This window comes from Megalobrama amblycephala, linkage group LG18 (genome assembly GCF_018812025.1).
Source record: "Megalobrama amblycephala isolate DHTTF-2021 linkage group LG18, ASM1881202v1, whole genome shotgun sequence".
Classification (NCBI taxonomy): domain Eukaryota; kingdom Metazoa; phylum Chordata; class Actinopteri; order Cypriniformes; family Xenocyprididae; genus Megalobrama; species Megalobrama amblycephala.
In genome coordinates this window covers 2,153,487-2,176,590 of record NC_063061.1, presented here as the reverse complement: position 1 = coordinate 2,176,590, position 23,104 = coordinate 2,153,487, and the positions used below count along the sequence as shown (strand labels likewise).

The 23,104-nt window shown below is 36.1% G+C and overlaps 2 protein-coding genes across 9 annotated transcripts in view; both read left to right on the top strand.

Moving 5' to 3' along the window:
- The first annotated feature begins 973 nt into the window (after positions 1 to 973).
- Positions 974 to 8,432, top strand: LOC125253528. 6 transcript variants are annotated; one of them, XM_048167536.1, is made up of 10 exons: positions 975 to 1,142; positions 1,216 to 1,306; positions 4,058 to 4,124; positions 4,226 to 4,277; positions 4,363 to 4,485; positions 4,740 to 4,862; positions 4,955 to 5,012; positions 7,240 to 7,280; positions 7,359 to 7,417; positions 7,490 to 8,432. In XM_048167536.1, exons 1-10 carry the CDS (start codon positions 1,058 to 1,060, stop codon positions 7,892 to 7,894), a joined length of 1,104 nt encoding a protein of 367 aa, XP_048023493.1. In that variant the 5' UTR covers positions 975 to 1,057; the 3' UTR covers positions 7,895 to 8,432. The 6 variants fall into 6 exon arrangements, with proteins under 6 accessions (XP_048023490.1, XP_048023493.1, XP_048023492.1 ...); XM_048167537.1 differs by having other exon boundaries at positions 984 to 1,142; positions 7,240 to 7,417; positions 7,490 to 7,744; positions 7,834 to 8,339; XM_048167533.1 differs by having other exon boundaries at positions 974 to 1,142; positions 4,064 to 4,124; positions 7,240 to 7,417.
- Positions 8,433 to 10,143: 1,711 nt separating this feature from the next.
- Positions 10,144 to 23,104, top strand: part of fnip1 (folliculin interacting protein 1) — a 35,992-nt gene continuing 23,031 nt past the window's right edge. For 2 of the 3 annotated variants that reach the window (XM_048166848.1, XM_048166846.1), the window contains exon 1: positions 10,144 to 10,347. In XM_048166848.1, coding sequence (XP_048022805.1) covers positions 10,259 to 10,347 — 89 coding nt within the window. In that variant the 5' untranslated portion in view covers positions 10,144 to 10,258. Of the gene's footprint in view, positions 10,348 to 15,535; positions 16,641 to 23,104 lie in introns of those variants that run through there. The other variant, XM_048166847.1, reaches the window with a different exon arrangement.

Here is a 23,104-nt window from a genome sequence, read left to right as displayed (position 1 = left end):
CGGTAGTGTATAATGCTACAGAAGCTTTGTATTTCAGATAAATGCTGTTCTTTTGAACTTTCTATTCATCAAGGAATCCTGAAAAAAAAAGTACACAACTGTTTTCAACATTGAAAATAATCATAAATGTTTATTGAGCAGCAGATCAGCATATTAGAATGATTTCTGAAGGATCATGTGACACTGAAGACTGGAGTAACGATGCTGAAAATTCAGCTTTGATCACAGGAATAAATTACTTTGTCAAATATATTTAAATAGTACACAGTTATTTTAAATTGTAATAATATTTCACAATATTACTGTTTTTACTGTATTTTTAATTAAATAAATGTAGCCTTGGTGAGCAGACGAAACTTCTTTTAAAAACATTAAAAATCTTAGTGGTTCCAAACTTTTGGACTGTACTGTATATGCAGTAAAGTTTACTGACAGTAATCTGAAACTCTCTGTACTTCTTCCTTTGATCAAAGCTGAGAAGAGACTAACTTCAGCGGAGAGACAGTATAGGCCTTTCATGCCAATATCTAAACCAACATGCACCAAAACACTGTTTTCAAATTGCTTTCGTGTGTGGTAAAATTACAGTGGAAAACATGTATTAGATTAGGGAAATATATACAGCTACCACGATAACAAATATTGTAGATAATTCTGAATATGAATGTTTTTTACTCCACTGAAGAAGGCAGAAACCCCAAAAGTAATTCCCAAACCTGACTCCTCCAAATGTTCCTGATATTTTTCTATCGCTATTGCCTTTATTAGCACATTTTCTTTCAATATTTTGATGATGTCAAATAAACTCTTCAACTTAATAACATTAAGAACGATTATTTGTATTAGTGTTTTCAAGTTGTTTATTATTATTCTACTCATACTAGACGAGCACTAAAAATAGCGTTCTAGTGATTATTATTTTGCAGTAGGACTAATGCGTTACTCGCGTTGCTTGGTTACGTTCCTCGAGCGTGGACCACGCCCACTTTAAGGACAGCACTACCGGTAACAAAGTAGCGCTGCTGATTCAGTGTTGTAGAGTAACAGTGTCTCCAGCATGACTGTCAGGAGATCCTCCAGAGCAAGCAGCGCCGGGCGCAAAGTGACGCCGATGAGAGCTGCAGCTGCCCCGTCATTCTCCTGTACGAGACTCGGTGTTTAGCTCTAATTCTGCCTTAATCATCGACTCGTTATAAATGTCATTTTAACTCCTAGATTTCCAAACACACGGCTCTAAACGCAGTCGAAGTGCTCCTCGAGGTCGCCAGCTTTCTAAGTTAAAAGGATATGGATGCAACAAAGACAGGTGCGATTATTTACAAAACGATTTCTAGTAAAGTTAAACCTGCCGAGCTGAACGAATCATGAGTTGTTGTTATTAAATATTATGTAATGTTTGCTCAGCAGGACTGTTTGCTTTACACCAGGGGTGATTCTAGGATTTCATTATTAGTGGGGCTCAGCCCCCAAATGAGGGTATGATTTCATAATAATAAATAATAATATAGGGTAGAGTGGGGGAAAACGCCCCCCTTAAGGAAAATGTGACATTACAGTGAAACAAAACATAAATGTGACTAGAATTGCCATCCCGGTTTTGAGTGACTATGGCAGGAGTTATTCACCAAATATTAAAATTGCTCAGCCTTCATAATTAATTAGTATTTTGACTGAAAATATTTTTGTACAAAGGGGGCGTTTTGCCCCAGCGGTGGGGTAAAACGCCCCCCAAGGTGGGGTAAAATGCCCCCTTTTCTTTACCAGCCAGTTTGCTTCATAGATCAACAGCAAAATGAACAGACTCGTTTTTAATCTCTAAAAGTAAAAGGCAAGTAATGTATCAATATGTATAGGCCTATATATTTAATATTTTTAATATTTATTTGAGGAATATCCAACATATCCAAATTTGTAACATTTGATAATTGATGTATTTGTTCACCACTATCACCAAGACAAACAGAAAACCCTAAATAAATATTAAACTTATACATTTGTATATTTATGTAGTAAAATATATCCAATAAATGCATTAAAAGCCACCCAATTTCATTGGGTCACCTAACCACCTTCCATCAGTGAGCTAACTGTGCTATCAAGCTAGCCTAATGCTCACTTGAGGTAATTTTTATTTTATTTTCTTTAATTTTGTTTAAATATTTTGATTTTACCACCTAGTTATACTGCATTAAGTGTAAAACAAAGGATTTGATAGACAGAAATATGTTATTATAGTAATTATGATAGAGAGAAACTATGCCCTCTGGGGGGCGTTTTACCCCACAAGCTACGACTTTTTAAAAAAAAGTTTAATTTTTTAAATATAATTATATTCCTTATAAATAACATATCCTCTCAAACTACAGACTTCACTATTCATCTATCATACATCACTGTGATATCCTGCAGAACAATATCCTCTTAAACACTTGTTTACTAATATCTGAAAATTATAGTGCTTATCATGTAATCCTCTTCTCTTCAAATACGTCGCTGGTGTCAGCTTCTCCAAGAAGATTTGTTTATCCCCGTTGTCAACCGCAGTGCATAGCAACAGTGAAAATGTATATTGACTACCTCTAGTGCTTATTTTGAGAAAAACAGGTGGGGGGCGTTTTACCCCACTCTACCCTATTGTTTGTATACTAATGTGGGCATGAACAACACTAGCCTACTTATCAAGTCAATCCATACTGAATTAATTTCTAATCATTTTAAATAACCAGCTAATATCTACATTAAGATTATATACAAACGTTATATTACAGTAATTGTCTAGATTGGCAATATAAAATATTTTTCAAATATTTTTTTCAACACATGTAGGCCTAATGTTTTAAACACTTGTTTTTTTAAACTCTGCATTTGTGCAGTAAAATTAACTTTAAAGAAGATTTAAACACATTTAATTCGTGTAGATAATATGGAAAATGTGTCATGCTTTAAGCCCAAAGAATACTTCACTTTTTACGAATTTCGTCTTCAGAAGAGTATGTGCGTACTGTACGCGCACCGCCGGATTTTAGTCACTGCGCGTACTTTGTAGGTCGCACATGCGCATTTAATTTTTTGCAGTAATTAGTTTATCCACAAGGTGGCAGTCGTGTCCTGGGGGCGTCGATTCACAAGGTAGTCAAAGAAAAACCGCATAAACAGAACAGACCAGAACACATGCAAGCTACAGCGACGATGGAGGCCTATATAGACGACAGATTGTGTGAAGAGGTTAGAAAGTGCCTTCATTTGTACTCTAGCATGAAAGAATACAAATATATTTACATGGATTGTAACTCGTGGCGAGAGATTGCTCAAAACTGCGCATGTGTCGAATTCCTGTGTACACGTACGAGTCAAATGAAGTAAGCAACAACTAGCATACACGTAAAAAAATGAATTAAACTCAGGGCTTTAGTGGAGGATTTCTGTCATCTGGTGGAAAACAAACACTTTTAACAAAAAAATGACATGAAATTAACCAGTAGATGGCTGCAGAGGACCACTCATTAGCTTATTTGCCATTTCCACGCCCTTATATAGTTCTTTTTGTTTGTTTTGCTTTTGGATTTATTATAAAATGACAACTTTTAAGAATTTTATTGCACTGAAGTATGAACTATAGCAAGAATAAATAAATAAATAATGATCATAAATAATTAAATAAGCCCAGATTGGACAGTGGATAGGAAACCGTCTTGAATGCCTCCCACATTATATTAAGTAAACTGCATTTATGACAAAAAACTCCACAGATGCAGATATCAAAACAATCTGTCAATAAATGCACACATTCTGTCGCTGTGCTGCTATGGATGAACACGCGGAATAACGCAGACTATAATACAGGGATGAAGTCTGCAGCCGGTTTCATTTGAGTTTTATAGCAGACTGAGGCGATCACAAATTAGTGTACGTAATAATTACAAATTATTAGAGGGCCTGGGTGGAAACTTAGGGTAGCTAAAGCATAAATATGATCATTCTGACGTGAACGCCAGCACAAAGTGGTAAGATGCATAATGTTTCTTTATTTCCATTGTCATATTGTGTGCATTTCAAGTTTCAGAGTAATGAAGGCAGATGGAAGATGTCTGAATGGAGGAACGTTGACTTCAGCTCATGGCGAGGTACGAGAGCTCTGATGTCACTGACTGAACTCTATCTAGGAGTTGTTGTGGACATCCGTACGGAGGATAAAGAGCGTAACTATACTCTCGTCTGCTCTCAGCAGGGCACGTCTGCTGCCGGCGCCTCTGAGGACTTCAGCCAGGACTCCACAAGTTGGTTCTGAAGCTCCCAGTTCAGTGTTTTGCGCGGTTTTGTTTCCTCACAGGATGTGAAAACCCGTTCTCTGTCGCTGAGCAGGTATAGTGATGCCCTCCGGTGTCTCCAGCTTCCTATTGGATTGCTTGGATGTCGATTCTCCAGCTTCAGACGAGGACTCGACGCTTTCATCCATCGAGGAGTTTCGCAGAGCTGACAATTATGGTATAATTAATACGTTAGTAGTTTACTTCACCCAAACATTACAGTTGTTCCAAGATGCAGTTTCTATAAGATGCTAAAGATTCTTCAGAGTGTTTCCTTTAGGATGCCACAGAAAAAATAACAGCATATGGGTTTGGAATGATAATTCTTAATTCAAGCCAAAGCCCTTCATCTCAGTACAATTCATTAAATACAGTGTTTCTAGTGTTTTCATTGAACATTATTAACTGTAAACTTGTTTGTGTGTCTCTCAGATGGAGGAAGTGCTTTACCTGGAGATGGACTGATGGACGGTGTGAAGAACTCCACTCTTCTTGATCTCAGTCACGCGCAGGATATCGCTCTGCAGCCGCTTCCAAACCTCTCCTCCATTCTCGGTGTGTCATCATGGCTGCGTTTCATTCAGATCTGATCATTTCACACAAACGTTTCAGTGCATGAAAGGCTGTTTCTCGTTCATTTCCTGCAGAACTGTCATTAGACCCTGCTGAAGAGAAAGAGAGAGAATTTTCTTTGTCACCCGTTAGGTAAAGCTTTTATACACACATATTTACACCAATGGGTTTGAGAAGTGTATATATATATAAATATGAACAATATCACACCCGTAGCCGTGTGTTATGGCTGTATATCAGCACGGCTGTGGTTCGACTGTAGGTAATTACAGTGTGTTGATCTACAGCCATATTTTTGCATGGCTACGAGTGTGACTAATTATAAAACATCACTTTAGAGCTAGTAACGAATGAATGTTGTTTCATTGAAACTCACTGTATTCTGTACAGTATTAGATAGAGAGATCGCCTGAGCGAGCATTACCTGTGTCTGATATAACATTCGCTCTTCAGGTTGATGTCCATAATATTATATCCATTATAAAAATCTGTTTGAATCTCCGCTGAGGAAAGCGATCTTTGCATTAGTCCTTTTTACAGTTAAGGGAATTTTCCATAACATACAGCGCAAAAACAACTAAAACAATGTCCTTTGTTTACAAAAGTCCTTTCAATTTAAAAGTCTCTTGCGACTGACTCATTCACTCGTAAAATTTGCCGCCATCTAATGGTGTATTAATGTAACTTTCACTCAATCCATATTACGCACTAATGGACCCTTTCTCAATACTGAATACAACATATTATTTATATGAAATAATATTTATATTAACAACAATAGCTAATATAAATGACAAGGAAATAAACACAATTGTACAATTCAGTCAAGCGTACAAAAGCAGTGCTTTACAGGATGTAAGTTAAAAATAGCCTTAATATTAAATTATTAATTTAACATAGCCCAATTTGATCTGCTCTGGAACAAGTAATAGATTAATAAGACCAAAGACTGTTTCATGTACCCAAAATGAATTATATCTCATGTTTAACCACTATAATAGCCAGCAGCAAATCCCCAAAGCACTGGCTGAGATGAAGCTGTTCTCGGCGGGTACTCGAGCACTGAACGTCCGCTGACGGCCTGGAGCTCGCATCTCCGAAAACATCTAAACAAATCATAAAATAGGCGCTATGATTAAATAAGAGTCACATATTTCAGGTCTAAACAACTACATTCTCACCTAAAAAACTCTTAAAACTACAGTTTGTGGTACGACAAGTGTAGTATTTGTAAAAATACGGTGGATCACTAGAATATCACATGGCTCTCAGCCAATCAGATTTGAGAACCAGAAAGAACTGTATGTGTACATGTATGTGTATGTGTATGTGTGTAATATATATATATATATATATATGTGTGTATATAAAATATAAAATATACACAGTCAAACCAAAAATTATTAAGACATTTTTGGTATATTTTTACTAGTGGGTTCAGGACACTATAGTTCATTTCTGTAAGTAAGGATAGCAAAATAAAGTAAACTGTGACATATTAAACCCAAACATTCTTCATTCAGTGGGATACCAGTAAAATTGATACAAATTTGGAACCAAAAATTATTCAGACACTTTGACCATGTTTTGCTTAAGTGTTATCTGACATAATTAAGATTAATTTTTTTCTGACACAGTTTAACTCTGAGATCTTGTCATATTTTATTACCATTATTTTTATATACCATTAATGAATGAAATGTTCAAGATGTCTGAATAAATTTAGGTTTGACTGTAGTTGCAGTGTCCAAAAGAGGAGATTTGTTTTCAAATACCCTACAAATTTATATTAATATTTAATATATTTTAATTTATTATATTAATATATATAAATTTTTTGTTTTGTTTTCAAAATTAATATTAAAATATAATATTTAATATGATTTTAATAATTTAATTATATTTTATTATTAATATTTAATTTAATAGTTAATCTTTTTATATTTTAAATATGAGGGAAGAACAAAACATTAAACTTGGTTAAATTTTTTATCTGACAAAATTATTTGACAAACCTATAGCTACAGATTTTATTTTACTATGCAAAAATAAAAAATGCACAGAAAAACAAAAAACTGAGGAAAATGCATTCATTGACTACAACATAATATTTATTAATATTTAGTTTGTTCTCTCTTGTTTTTGCATATTTTCATAATTTCTGGCCAAAAATTGTCACAATTTGTCATGTTTCATTGCGTTTCGTCACAAATTAAACATTGGACTCCAAGCACAACTACACAATATGCTTAGAAAATCTTTCAGTAATATTTGATTTTCAATATTTCTATAAAATTTTTCTGCTGTATACATGTGTGCTGATCTGCTCATCTCAAAGATGATATGCTGTATTTCTCAGGCTGTCTCCTGCACGTGTGTCCTCTGACCGCTCGGCCTCAGGTGTAGCATCAGGTACATGTTTCTCTCCGTGTGTCAGTTACAGTAGATCACATGACAGATCTGTTTCCTTGAGATCAGTGCAGGAGAGAACACCTGTGAACACCAGACCTGTCATTCTGTCCCCTGCTGGGAAAAAGGTGATTAATACTCAAACTGTGTGTGTACAGTATCATAACATCCACAGGATAATGAGAACATTTTCTTTTCAGTGTTTTGCAGAGAAGAGAAAACTAATAAAATGCAGAAAAGTGACGTTCAGTGATATTGTGAGGGTTCGAAACGTGTCAAGCCATAGACGTGATAAGACAGAGCAGCGGGACGAGCGGGTTCAGCCGAGATCAGAGGAATCCTCAGATATTCCCTCTGGGCCTGTGAGATTCTTTGTCTTTGCAGACGAGTGTGAGAGAGAATCCTTTTTCCACAGACTGAAACAAACGCGCTCGTTTACGTTTCCTGCCAAACCGGTAACTCTCTTCCTTATTCCCCATAGAGACACTTTTGACACTGAAAGGGGATTCATGATCCCTTCGGCATGTGTTTCTGTTCTTTATAGATCCTCTCCACCATCTGAGAGCACTTCAGCACAAGTGCAGTTTGATCGGGAGCAAATCTGACCAGCAGAGGGCGACTCAGACTCGCAGTGAACAGCGTTAGATTTCTACACATATTTATTTTTATCTGAATATAATGTCCATGCAGTGTTTTTAGCTTTGCTGTTCTCCTGAAGACCTCAAGAGTGATGAATATGTATTTATCTGGGTCAGACTGTTCAAGCAAACAGCAGGGATGATAAATATACAACTCGTCCTCTTATGGAACATATGTGAAATGAAGTTACGTAATCTGCACTTCACTGATGATTTTATGATGAAAATGAGAAGCCAGCGATGCCTTGCAGTGCCAGCTAAAGTGGAATATATGACATTTTACATGTAATTTAATGGGAAGAGAAACTTATAAATGAAATTATTTATATTAGATGTTTATGTGTAAAAGATTAACAAATACTAAAAGACAAATAAAGAATATTGTGCAACTGATCTTGAGTTACAGAATTCTCTTTTTGTGCAAAAACAGGATGAAACGCTCGTGTCTCATGAGTTTAATGCCTCGCATTGGGTGGAATATTTTATGAAAAATCATGCTTTGTTGAATCATAAATACTACACACTAAGTCATAATTTTGATCTTTTGTATATACTATAATTGACGTCATTATTATGATAAAATTATGACATACTGTAATAATTATGAGGTTTAAAAGTCAAAATTATGAGGAAAAGTCTAAATGAGTCATAATTGTGACTTATGATTATGACTTTTACGTCAGCAATCTCATTAATATGATTTAGTGTGTCATAATTTTGACTTTGTGTTATATATAGTTATATTCATGACAGTCATAATTATGAGATTAAAAATACTGTCATTTGAGCTTTTGTCATAATTATGACAAAAAAAAATCGAAATTATGATATACTGTAATTATGACAAGTCATTATAAGTTGAAATTGACATACTACGTAATAATTATGAGGTTTAAAAAGTCAAATTATGAGGGAAAAGTCTAAATTAGTCATAATTATTACTTTTATGCCATGATTATGACTTTGTACGTCATAATTTTTAAGCCTCATAAATTTGACTTAGTGTGTCATAATTTCAGCTTTGTGTCATAATTATGACATAAATTATATTTGTGACATACTTATGAGATTTTACTTATGAGATTAAAAATATCAAGTCATCATTTTTAGCTTTTGTCATAATTTAGAAAAAATAGAAATTATGATATACTATATGACGTCATTATGAGATAAAAAGTTAAAATTAGACTTTAATGTCATGATTTCTACTTTTCATCTCATAAATATGATTTATTGTCAGTCATATTCATGACATACTTAGCCATAATTATGAGATTAAAAATACCAACTCATCATTTTGAGCTTTTGTCATAATTATTAAAAAAAAAAAAAAATCAAAATTATGATATACTATAATTGACAAGTCATTATGAGATGAAAAGTTAAAAATATGACATACTACATAATAATTATGAGGTTTAAAACGTCGAAATTATGACTTTTATGTCATGATTATGACTTTTTACATCATAATTTCAACTCTTCATCTCATAAATATAAGTTTCATAATTTCGACTTTATGTGTCATAGTTATGACGTACTAAATCATATTTGTGACATACTTAGTCATAATTATGAGATTAAAAATACCAACATTTTGAGCTTTTGTCATAATTATTACGAAAAAATCAAAATTATGATATACTACTATATTTATGACAAGTCATTATGAGATAAAAAAGTCGAAATTAGACTTTTATGTCATAATTTCGACTTTTTAAACCTCATAAATTTGACTTAGTGTGTCATAATTTCAACTTTGTGTCACAATTATGACATACTAAGTTATATTCGTGACATACTTATGACATTTTACTTATAATTATGAGATTAAAAATACTGTCATCATTTTGATCTTTTGTCATAATTATTATAAAAAAAATCAAAATTATGATATACTACTATAATTATGACAAGTCATTATGAGATAAAAAAAAGAGTCGAAATTAGACTTTTATGTCATAAATATCTCATAAATATGATTTAGTGTGTCATAATTTCGACCTTTTGTGTCATAATTATGATTTATGATCTGTGGCGGAAATGGATTTTGATAATATAGATGAAATGCATCGGATTTAAATTCAACCCCAAAACATCAACACAGCCATTCTGACCACGTGGTCCATAAACAAAAATATCAGCCAATCAGGAACGCGGAGGGGAGCGCAGCAATAAATCGACCAATCGGAGCGCAGTGGCGTTGCCAAGCAGCTCGTGTGACTAATGGCAGTCATATGACTGTCCCACAAATGGAGTCCGTTCGCTGGAGTGGAGTGTTCCTCAGGAACTGAACACAAACGGGCTTTTCCTCCAGACTGAGGGTCGATTATGGCCCCCACGCTGTTCCACAAGCTCTTCAACAAGAGAAACGCGCTCTCACCGCCCGCGAGATGCAGCAGAGAGGACGCGGTGTTCAGGTACGCGTCGACGAGCTTCCGGAGACACTCGCTCGAGTCTGTTCTGTGGATATATATATATGTGTGTGTGTGTGTGTGTGTGTGTTTTAGCTGAGGGTCGTGTTGTGTGTGTTTATATCAGCTCTCCTCCATCTGGAGCTTCACGCGATCGCTTCAGTCGACCGTTTGTTGGCGCGCGTCACTGATTTCCTCTAAACGTGTGATTTATTCCTCAGAGCTTGTGTTATTGTGTTGTGTATTAAACGCGATGTTGTTGACCGTCATGAAGGCCAGATTTAGTGAATTTAATGTTGGTGATGGTGATAAAAGCGTCTCGTGTTTGTCTGATAAGCCGCTGACGTGCGCGAGCGAGACTGGCACGTGACCGTGTCATCAAACCGCCTCGTGCTGTCGGTGGATTCAGATCCATTCCTTTTAGATTAATTTCCTTCATTCCTTTTGCTTCAATTCCTTCATTCCTGCAGGTGTTTATTAAACCCATCCTGTGTTGACTGTGAGGATGATCTGCTGCAGGAAGCTTCTGCAAACTCATTAATCTGCTTCATACTGACATCATCTTCAGCTCGTTTAGAGTGTTAATTATAAGCTTTTGGAAATAAGTTTAGGATTTAAATGATCTTTTTGACTAGGAGTGGCAGTATTTTGAAAAATTCAATATTCAAAATATTTAACATTTGATTTATTTTTAAAAGTTATAGCTTTTTGTAAATAAAATGTTCTAGTGCTTTACAATTTTGTGTTCCTATAATATCCTATAATTGACACATGCCATTATTATGATAAAAAGTTGAAATTATGAGGAAAAAAGTCAAAATTAGTTATTTGTGTTTTTGTCATGATTATGACTTTTTACGTCATCATTTCGACTTTTCATCATAAATATAACTTAGTGTGTCATAATTTCAACTTTTTGTGTCATATTCATGACAGTCATAATTATGAGATTAAAAATACTGTCATCATTTTGAGCTTTTGTCATTATGGGAAAAAAAATCGAAATTATGATATGAAGTCTTTACGAGATAAAAAGTCGCAATTATGACATACTGTGTAATAATTATGAGGTTTAAAAAGTCAACATTTTGAGGAAAAAGTCTGTTAAATGTAACGAAATGTAAAAGTTGAACAAAGTCATAATTTTTGACTTCATAACTGGCCATTTCAACTTGATTTAAAAAAATTAAGTCACTATATATATATATACAAAATTGTTAAAGTGTGTGTGTGTGTGTGTGTGTGTGTGTGTGTGTGTATGTGTGTATATATATACATACACTGCCCTCCAAAAGTTTGGAAACGCCCTAGAAAAGAGGGGTTTTGGACAATATTGGCATGAATCCTTTTTAATTTGTGATAATTTTGCACTGATAAGGGACAACACAAACTACGAAAACATGTTTTATTACATAAACAGTTTAAAAAACTTAAATTTTCGATTCTTCAAAATATTCAGCATTAGCAGCTATCTGACCTAAACTGGGTTCTGATTGGTTCATTGTATTCTAAACTTAATTGGCAATCAATTGTTGAAGCTATTAAGGTGTGCTGACCCAAAAATCTTTTACAAACCTGGACCAAGTTTAAACCAGTAACAGCATCACAGCTGGCAAAGGGGCATGACTGACTTTCACATGTATATATTGACATTATTATGTAATCAAAATGAAAATTATTATTGCTGGTCTTCAGTGATAATGTCAAGTTACTTTAATGTATTTGCACCAAAAAAATTATAAGGATTTATGCTGATACCGTCCAAAACCACACTTTGCCAGGGGTGTTTCCAAACTTTTGGAGGGCAGTGTATATATAATATATATATATATGAATGAATGACATTTATACATTTCTGACCTTTCTTCATCTGAAAATCACACATTTAAAATTCCCAAGATAAAATTAAATTAAATTAAATGAATTATTTCTTAAGGGAACAGATTAAAATGACAAATTATGATCTCAACCTACATCTTGATTTTTAGCTGTTTTAGTTTATTTTACATAATTTTAAACCATTTTGTGCCCTTTCTTTTAAGGTGTGTGAAACTTAAACATTTTCTCAAAATCAAGATGAAATAAAGTAAAGGAAGGCGTGACATTGTTGGCAGAAACGTGTCCGGTCAAATAAAATACTGAAGTGAGTGGCTGTGGATTGTTCTGTTGTGAAATATTTCAGCACTCACTGAAAAAGTGTGTACATGCTGTCAAACTGTATTCTGTATAATCAGCCACACTGTTATCTGGAGATGTGTTGGTATCAGCACAGGCTGTTAAATGGGGTCAACCACTAAAAATATGTGTTGTCAGATTCACTAGTATCACATGTTAGACTCGTTGAAGTTATCTTGATCGTGACAGCGGGTATATGAAACACAGGTCACTGCTGTACTGGAGCGTGACCTCTTGACCTCATGACCCCGTCCTGATCTGCTCCGCACCGCTCTGACATGTTGAGCTGTAGCATGCATGTCTCCCGTCTTCATCACAGAGATGCCTTCAGCTCATGCTGTCAGTGTGTTGTTGTGAAGATGGTCGTGTTGAAGGAGCCGGAGCACCTCGGACCCGCTCTCAGGAGCCTCTCGTGTTTCTTGTTCTTTGGCAGGACAGATTGTTCTTGATTGAGGCGAAAGCTTTTGTGCTCTGAAGAGACCCGTCGCTCCATCCTCCTCACACACGTCAGACGCGCTTCTGGAGTAAATATAATGTTTTCCATGCAACCCTACCGACTGAGGCCATTACAGATGAGGTTTAAAATATTGTTTATGGTTTATGTAATCGGCTTTTAAATTCACAAATTCCATTTTCTTTTTTATTTGAAGAAAAAGAAACATTCTGGATTAAATTTTAATAATCAAAAAGGATGTCAAAACAATTGAATTAATCACTTTTACAATATAATTAGTAGAGCTGCACAATTAATCGTCAAAAGATGGTGATCTCAATTCAACCCTATTCTTAAAATGTAATCAAATCAATTTTATTTTTAAATGTTTTAAAAATTAAAATTAAGTTTTAATGTTATTCTTTGAAAAGTACAGTCATCCGTGCCCTTTGATTTATTCATCCAAAATTTGACATTCTGCATTATACAGTAAATTATTATTGTCTGGAAGTGTGTGTTTCTGCGCTCTCATGACCGGAGAGAGTGTGTCAGATGATGAGATGATTCATGATGACAGCATGTCATTCCTTCACTGCTGGATCATGTGAGTGATGATTGTGATGATTGTGATGATTGTGGTTTGGCAGTCAGTAGTTGTTATTATAGGACAAGAAGTTATTTACAAGGTTTATTTACCCTTTTACTAGAGATTAATCATTAAAAGATTGCAATCTCACTTCAGACACCCAATCCTGAATGACAGCGATACGTCTGTGTTTATACCTTTGAAAAAATCACATTCAGATCTGCGTTGGCGCTTTTTGTCATGTATGAAACAGCTTTTCAGCCGCACAGTAACCACACTGTTCAAACATGTGTTTGTCACTGAATGATTCATTCAAGAGATTCCTTTAAAAACTCATCCATTCATCCAGCAATGAAACAAGAGAAGTATTTATGAGTGAGTCATTCAGTCATTCATTCAAACCATTTTTTAAATAATTCATTCAGATTCATTAAACCTTGTAAATAGACTGCAGCAATTAATATTTAGTCAGAACCTATAGTTAATAGTAATGATATTTTGTTCAGTCGTATGTTCAGAATCGTGGGAAAGGCAAAAAAAAATTTATTCTCAATTTATTCAGAATCATGCACTGCACTCGCAACCAAATCGATCCAAAATCACAGCCAATCAGAAGAGAGTGTGGGCGGAGTCTCTCTATAAGTGCACTGCACTAACAACCAAATCGATCCAAAATCACAGCCAATCAGAAGAGAGTGTGGGCGGAGTCTCTCTATAAGTGCACTGCACTAGCAATCAAATCAATCAAAAATCACAGCCAATCAGAAGAGCATGTGGGCGGAGTTTCACTGCAAGTGCACCGCACTCAAACCAAATCAATCAAAAATCACAGCCAATCAGAAGAGCATGTGGGTGGAGTCTCTCTGCAGGTGCACTGCACTAGCAATCAAATCAATCAAAAATCACAGCCAATCAGAAGAGTGTGTGGGCGGAGTCTCTCTGTAGGCGCACTGCACTCGCAATTAAATCAATCAAAAATCACAACCAATCAGAAGAGTGTGTGGGCGGAGTCTCTCTAAGTGCACTGCACTCGCAACCAAATCAATCAAAAATCACAGCCAGCCAATCAGAAGAGAATGTGGGCGGAGTCTCTCTGTCAGCGCATTGCACTCAAACCAAATCAATCAAAAATCACAGCCAATCAGAAGAGTGTGTGGGCGGAGTCTCTCTGTAGGCGCACTGCACTCGCAATTAAATCAATCAAAAATCACAACCAATCAGAAGAGTGTGTGGGCGGAGTCTCTCTAAGTGCACTGCACTCGCAACCAAATCAATCAAAAATCACAGCCAGCCAATCAGAAGAGAATGTGGGCGGAGTCTCTCTGTCAGCGCATTGCACTCAAACCAAATCAATCAAAAATCACAGCCAATCAGAAGAGTGTGTGGGCGGAGTCTCTCTGTAGGCGCACTGCACTCGCAATTAAATCAATCAAAAATCACAACCAATCAGAAGAGTGTGTGGGCGGAGTCTCTCTAAGTGCACTGCACTCGCAACCAAATCAATCAAAAATCACAGCCAGCCAATCAGAAGAGAATGTGGGCGGAGTCTCTCTGTCAGCGCATTGCACTCAAACCAAATCAATCAAAAATCACAGCCAATCAGAAGAGTGTGTGGGCGGAGTCTCTCTGTAGGCGCACTGCACTAGCAATCAAATCAATCAAAAATCACAACCAATCAGAAGAGTGTGTGGGCGGAGTCTCTCTAAGTGCACTGCACTCGCAACCAAATCAATCAAAAATCACAGCCAGCCAATCAGAAGAGAATGTGGGCGGAGTCTCTCTGTCAGCGCATTGCACTCAAACCAAATCAATCAAAAATCACAGCCAATCAGAAGAGTGTGTGGGCGGAGTCTCTCTGTAGGCGCACTGCACTAGCAATCAAATCAATCAAAAATCACAACCAATCAGAAGAGTGTGTGGGCGGAGTCTCTCTAAGTGCACTGCACTCGCAACCAAATCAATCAAAAATCACAGCCAGCCAATCAGAAGAGAATGTGGGCGGAGTCTCTCTGTAAGTGCACTGCACTCGCAACCAAATCAATCCAACATCGCAGACAATCAGAAGAGTGTGGGTGGAGTTTCTATGCAAGCGCACTGCATTCGCAACCAAATAAGTACATAAACTGATAATAAATATTACATAATTTTATTACAAATTATTAAAGATCTGAGGTGAATTATCCATTGTCACCTTCAGTACGACTATAAAGGTCACGCAAAATGATATTCAGACTCACATTAAATTAAATAAAGCACATAATCAGCACCTGAGATTATCATTGTCATATTTGTATGTTGTTATTCCAGCCGCGATTGACGTCACAGAAATGGAAACCGTTTCTAAAATAGAATCATTGCGTATTGCTGTCGCAGCCGTTTGGACAAAAACTCTGATTAACATGGAAAAGATGCCTTTTATCGCGAGTCACGTGACTCGTGTCTGGTTAGGACACAGTGACATGGGTTTGGGATGACACGAGCGTGAGCTGATGACAGAATATTCATTTTTGGGTGAACTAACCCTTTAAAGTTTTATGAATTAATTTGATTGAACATCCTTTTGATTATTCAAATGTCATTAATAAAATGGGATCCAGAAACATTTAAACTGAAAAAACAAGGGGTCAGCTTGTCTTGTTGTTGTGAGACTGCTTCAGTGATGCTGTGAGTAACTGTGCCGTTGACCAGCAGCTGTGCTCCTTCACTACTGAAGTTCAGCTATTATTGTCCCGTCGGCTCTGGTTAAGCGAGCTGATAGGAATCCGGCCTGGAAACATTCCCACTGCATGCATTCAGAAAGGGCTAGCGGACAGGAACTGCGTCACGGTCTGGATGGTTTCTTTATGTAACGGCCGCTCGCTCCCAACATGATCTGCGCTGACCTCCACTCACAGGGAGAGCGCTGGAGAGGACGCGTCGCACTTTCTTCAGTTTCACCGTGTCCGACGGCGTCTCCGCATGTCTTTGTCCCGCCGCTGTCCAGCTCGGCCTGGAGGTCACCTCACAGTCTCATGTTGTTTTGTGAATTTAGTTCAGCGCTATTCTTAGCAGCTGCGGACTAGCGAGGATGGGGAAGCGCGCGGGTTCAGTCGCACAGAAGCCCAGGTACCTGCCGCCCGCTTGGGTTTGCAGTCGCTGCTTGTAGCTGCTGTAGTGACAGAGGTTTTGCTGTACAGTTGTTGTGTGTGTCCTCCTCGCTGTGATGATGATCGGTCTTGTTGTGTAACGGCCGGGAGATTACATTCAGCAGCTTAAGGACTCCTCATTCTGAAGCAGTGCCAACAGGCTCACTGTCAAGCAGTCTAGATCTTGTCGCCCTCGCTGTCACCTGTCCTTCCCCCTGAAAACAGCTAATCCACTGTAATGAGGACAGATAACCTTCTCATTCCAGTGTTATGTGGGAAAAATGGCAATCAATATTACTAATAATAATGATGATGATGATATTTATTATTAGTAGCAGGAAACAATTGTTGCAATTGTTAATTAATGCTGATTTTAATACAACAACAAAAAATTCCAGCAGTGTTGGGTGTACTGCATTACTAAGTAATTTATTTACTGTAATTTTAATTACAGTTACTTGTGATGTAATTGCATTAAATACTTTATAGACTAAAAAAAACTGAGGTAAAATCACAGAAAAGTAAAAAAAAATTCAAGAGTTTCGGGAAAGGAAGAACCAAAACTAATAGGGCTAAGTATAATAGAGAGTAATAATCAACATTAATATTCTGGGAACTTCTCTTTTCTTGCTTTCTGTGTAATTCAGTCACAATTTGAAGAAAAGCTTTTGCTTTTCGTGAGACTTTTCGTTTTCCTGCTTCACACTTCAGTACAAAAATGTTCCCAACTTTAACAAAAATCTATTTCTTGATGATTTGATATTTTATAATAGTGATTCCATAATGACTAAAAATACATTAAAAAGCAAAACGTGTAAAAAAAAAGAAAAATAAATAATAATAATAATAATAATAATAATAATAATAAAAAATAAATAAAATAAAAATAAATAAATAAATAAATAAATAATAGGAAGTGGAAATGGCTAACAAGCCAATAAGTGCTCCTCTTTTTTTTTTTTTTTTATAAAATAAATAAAAAATGTATTTTATTTGTTTTACGGAGCCCTGCAAATGACATGCAGGAGAATAAAAGTAAATGGTGCGCACGGTTTACTAAAGCGTTCCCTCGATTTATTAAATCATGCGCGCTATTTACTATTTCGTTCCCTCGATTTACTAAATTGTGCACATGATTTAGCAAATCGAGGGAACAAAATAGTAAATAGTGTGCACAACTGAGCAAATCGACAGGACGAAATAGTAAATTGTGTGCATGATTTAGCAAATCGAGGGAATGAAATAGTAAATAGTCTGCATGATTTAGCAAATCGAGGGAATGAAATAGTAAATAGTCTGCATGATTTAGCAAATCGAGGGAATGAAATAGTAAATAGTCTGCATGATTTAGCAAATCTAGGGAACGAAATAGTAAATAGTCCGCATGATTTAGCAAATCGAGGGAACGAAATAGTAAATAGTCCGCATGATTTAGCAAATCGAGGGAACGAAATAGTAAATAGTCCGCATGATTTAGCAAATCGAGGGAACGAAATAGTAAATAGTCCGCATGATTTAGCAAATCAAGGGAACGAAATAGTAAATAGTCCGCATGATTTAGCAAATCGAGGGAACGAAATAGTAAATAGTCCGCATGATTTAGCAAATCGAGGGAACGAAATAGTAAATAGTCCGCATGATTTAGCAAATCGAGGGAACGAAATAGTAAATAGTCCGCATGATTTAGCAAATCGAGGGAACGAAATAGTAAATAGTCCGCATGATTTAGCAAATCGAGGGAACGAAATAGTAAATAGTCCGCATGATTTAGCAAATCGAGGGAACGAAATAGTAAATAGTGTGCATGATTTAGCAAATCGAGGGAACGAAATAGTAAATAGTGCGCATGATTTAGCAAATCGAGGGAATGAAATAGTAAATAATCTAAAATATGTGAGTATTTCTGCTACAATACCATGGTTACAGTTAGCATTACTACATTAAAAACATGCTGAATATTGGTGATTTGTGGAATGAAAAGCCTTCTATAACTTGTTCATTCACGGCGCAATGCTTCTCCTGGTTCATACGTCAGAGCTGTTTGATCTGATATCTGTGGTTAATAACAGAGAATTCTGCACTGAATTTGAAGGCTTCTCAGCGATGTTCTCTGGCGAATTCAAACGCTTTCTCGCTGGATCTCCTAGTGCTGTATAGTAACAGTGTTGCGTGATCGAGATTGCCTGTGAGAAAATGTTTCTCGTATGCAACAGAAATGGCAGCTCTTATCAGTTGGCCAACGTGATATTGGCACCAGTGCAACCTCTAACAAAATTTAGTCGCACGGTAGGAAAATGGTCGCAAAATGCAACCGTTTGGTCGTAGCCTGGAGCCCTGTCGACCGAATGTTTGATATCCTGGAGAGTCGGATGGCTGCTGTAAAGCCAATATATCTGATATCTGATCACTGTTTAATTTAAAGATGGTGAATAACAATAATAATGGTAAAATAAAAATTTCATTTTTTATTCAGTATTTTTTTTAAATGTATTTATTAAAAAACTTTGACAAAAAACAATTAAAGTTGAAATAAATTCATAGTAAAGGTTTAAAGTTTATCCAGGCTACAAATACACTCTTCAGAGGATATCACCGTGGGATTCGCCAAAGTTTGCCAGGTTCGTGGAAATAATTATTACATAATCAAAAACTTGTTTAACTTGCATATTTGCTGAATGTCAACAGTATTTGATAAAGTGTACTAGTGGTTGCCTTTCTGCTAATAATAATAGAAAGGTAAACGCTGTAATACTTTTTCATATGTCTGTTTCTTTCTTTAACAGTTCTGTCTAATTTACAAGACAACTGGTAAAGACCGTAAACGGGTGAAGATGGAAAATAGGAGCTCAAGTCCTGGCATTCTCAGCTCTGTAAAAATAAAAGTCCCGCTTATGACAGCCAAACAGAAAAACTGATCGGCTGGTACTGATAATTAAAAAGTGCCAAATACCAGCCTTGGCGATGCATCGGCCGTAAATCATGCATGATATCATGTGTATATCTGTCACTGGCCACTAGTTATTATGAGCTTAAGATGAGGATGTCAGAAGGTTGAGATCAGTATTTGGTCAGTTCTTCAGATCAGCTGTGAGGATTATGGTCTGTGATTGAGGTTGTGTGTCATGTTGTCTTTGTGTTCAGCTATATTTTGTGTGTGTGTGTGTGTGTGTGTGTGTGTGTGTGTGTGTTCGGTTGCCTGTAGTGAAGTTATTCTTGGCTCATTTGAGGAATGTCGAAGTCTCTCGCTGCTGTGGAGTGTTTAAGCAAAAGCCCCGAGTGTGTGTGTCTTAAACAACGCTCAGATGGCAAGTCATTCACAATGACGCTGTTGTTTGTCTCGATTCCTGATAAAGCGAATGATGTGGACGGAGTATGAGCCCAGTCGTTGGGAATGTGACGAGTAAACAGCCTTGCGCTCGCCGCCTTTCTTCACCTGGCCTGACGCAGAGCACAGAAATAGCCGAGCCTTTATCCAGCACACGGCTGGTGCGAGAGCCGTTAGACAGGGTCCTTAAAAACTCTTAAATTCAGTTGTGTCAAATTTAAGGGCCAAAAATATCTTAAAAGGTATAAGAAAATCTTTATTTTCATTTCAAGAGGTCTTAAATTTGGGGAATCGTGATAAGGCTTAATGTGATGTGAATGCTTTTTCTACAGATTCACGTTTTCAGTGTTTGCGTTCTGGTGAGCGTCGAAGGTTTCTATTTACGATGCGTTTTACAGCTTTGAACAATGTAGCCAATCACAGACATACCTGTTGATTCCTTGAACACAATGGCCAATCAGAGATGTTTTAGTCAGAATCCACTCACCGTTCGAAACAAACAAAGTGGAGACCTGATGAAAATAAGAGATTAATTGTGCAGTGTAGACAGCCTCATTGATTATAATGGAGGTTTGTGAGATGGGGATGAACTGGGATGAGTGATAGCTTTGTTGTGATTGTAACGGAGACTCTTTGCAAGCTTTCTAGGCTAAATATAATCCATTAAGAATTTGAATAAAAGTTTTGTTTTTCATGCTGCTAAGAGGACCATTTCCACACTGCAAAGTTTCTGAAGTGGCATCCACATATAAATGCGAGAACCACTCTCGAAATCTCAGTATTAAAATAGCAATAACCATAGCAATGGATGGGACAAAACAATGTCAAAATAGATGTGCATTAAGCAATAAAAATGCGGACTAATAAATAGAATTTTCATATCAAATTATTGTTGTTTCAATTATTTGTAAATGGAATGACTTATAAATCTTGTAATATTATAAATCTTATTATCAGATATCGGATTATCAGAAATCGGGTCGGAAATGAACGAGACTTGGGGCATAAATGCCACCGAAATCATTATAAATGCCACCAAAATTCGAGATATGACTGCAAAAATGCCTCTGTATGAGTACTTGTTTTTAAAGGTGCCATCGAAATGTTTTTTTACAAGGTGTAATATAAGTCTAAGGTGTCCCCTGAATGTGTCTGTGAAGTTTCAGCTCAAAATACCCCATAGATTTTTTTTAATTAATTTTTTTAACTGCCTATTTTGGGGCATCATTAAATATGCACAGATTCAGGTTGCGGCCCCTTTAAAATCGCGCGCTCTCCGCCCACAGAGCTCGCGCTTGCCTTAAACAGTGCCTAAACAAAGTTTACACCGCTAATATAACCCTCAAATGGATCTTTACAAAGTGTTTGTCATGCATACTGCATATGTGAGTATTGTATACTGTTATATTGTTTACATTTGATTCTGAATGAGTTTGAGGCTGTGCTCCGCGGGCTAACGGCTAATGCTACACTGTTGGAGAGATTTATAAAGAATGAAGTTGTGTTTATGCATTATACAGACTGCAAGTGTTTAATAATGTCATTTCCATGTACTGAACTCTTGTTATTTAACTATGCCAAGATAAATTCAATTTTTAATTCTAGGGCACCTTTAATATTTATAATATATGATATAGTTAAGGAATATCACACAAGCAAGACTGCTGTTTTCCCCAAATATCAGCACGATTGCAAATTTGATTGTTGGTGTACAACAGTTTAATAATAATTTAAAAAAAAAACAGTTAATATTAAGTACATTTTAGGCACAGTATGGTCTAATTTTGCTCCATTTCGTCAACAAATATGGTTCCAAACAAAGTCACAGCTGAGCCACTGCGCATCTCCGAGCAAAAGCGGTGTTTCGTTGATTAATGAATCTGTCTTTTTGAATGAAACGGGTCGAGTCAGTGATTCAATGACCCATTCATAGACAGTCACTTGTAGTGATCGACCGATATTGATTTTTTTATAACCGATACCGATACCGATTATTTGCATGTTTATGTACCTGATAACCGATATGCAGAACCGATATTTATTTACTGTTATACTTCTGTTTTTGACAATTATTACAACACAAATGAGCTGAACAAACCATTTTATTTATAACAATCACTCCCTCCTTGCATACAAAAAAAAAACTTTATATTTATACACAAATAAATAGAGGGGTCTGAGTCTGAAATGCTTTCTGACAAATTGCTGTAACTTATCTATGCATTTACACAAAACTATAAATTGGGCTACTCAACCGCGATCGCGTGTGGAGATAATAAATAATTTCCACAGAGCTGCATTTATTTAGATTTGTATTAACTAAATAATGGTTATGTAGTAAATCAAATGATTATATAATCTAGGGTGTTTAAACGAGATAATCTTGTCAAAAATTTAATGCAGTGGCCGTGCTTGAGGCTTCCTGATCATCAACCCATTCAGGTGCTGAGCAATATGAACGAACTTTTTTTCCGAGACTATATAAAGTTAAACAGCACTTGTCAGTTGGCATTTTATGATCTAAATTTAATCTAACGTTAAATCATGAAATGCCAACTGACAAAGTGCTGTTTGACTATAACTTAATCAACCGCGATCGCGCATGGAGATAATAAATAATTAATTTCCACAAAGTGGTAGGCTATATTTATATGTGTATTAGCGAAATAATTGTTATGTAGTAAATGATAATATAATCTAGGGTGTTTAAACAAGATAATCTTGTCAAAAGTTTCATTCAGTGGCCGTGCTTAAGCCTCCTGATCATCCGTCAGTTGCTAAGCAATATGAACGAACTTTTTCTTCTAGACTAATGGTGAGCAAATACAACAGATAGAGAATTAAATTCAGCGCTTTTATTTTCAACATGCACTCATTCATGTCTGTTTTATTTAATTCATGTAAAGTTACGTCTTTATTGGGGCAGGACATGACGAATTACACTACGTGACTCAATGAGTTCGTCTCAATTGTTTAGAAACAAGCTGCATAAATTAACTATATCAGGAATTTATGTCTCAGATCTCATTTGTGCATGTCTGTTATGTTAAATAAAGTTGATTAATTAAAGCAAACCAAGTAGAACATATACTTTACCTGTGCACTGAGTTGTTGTTGAC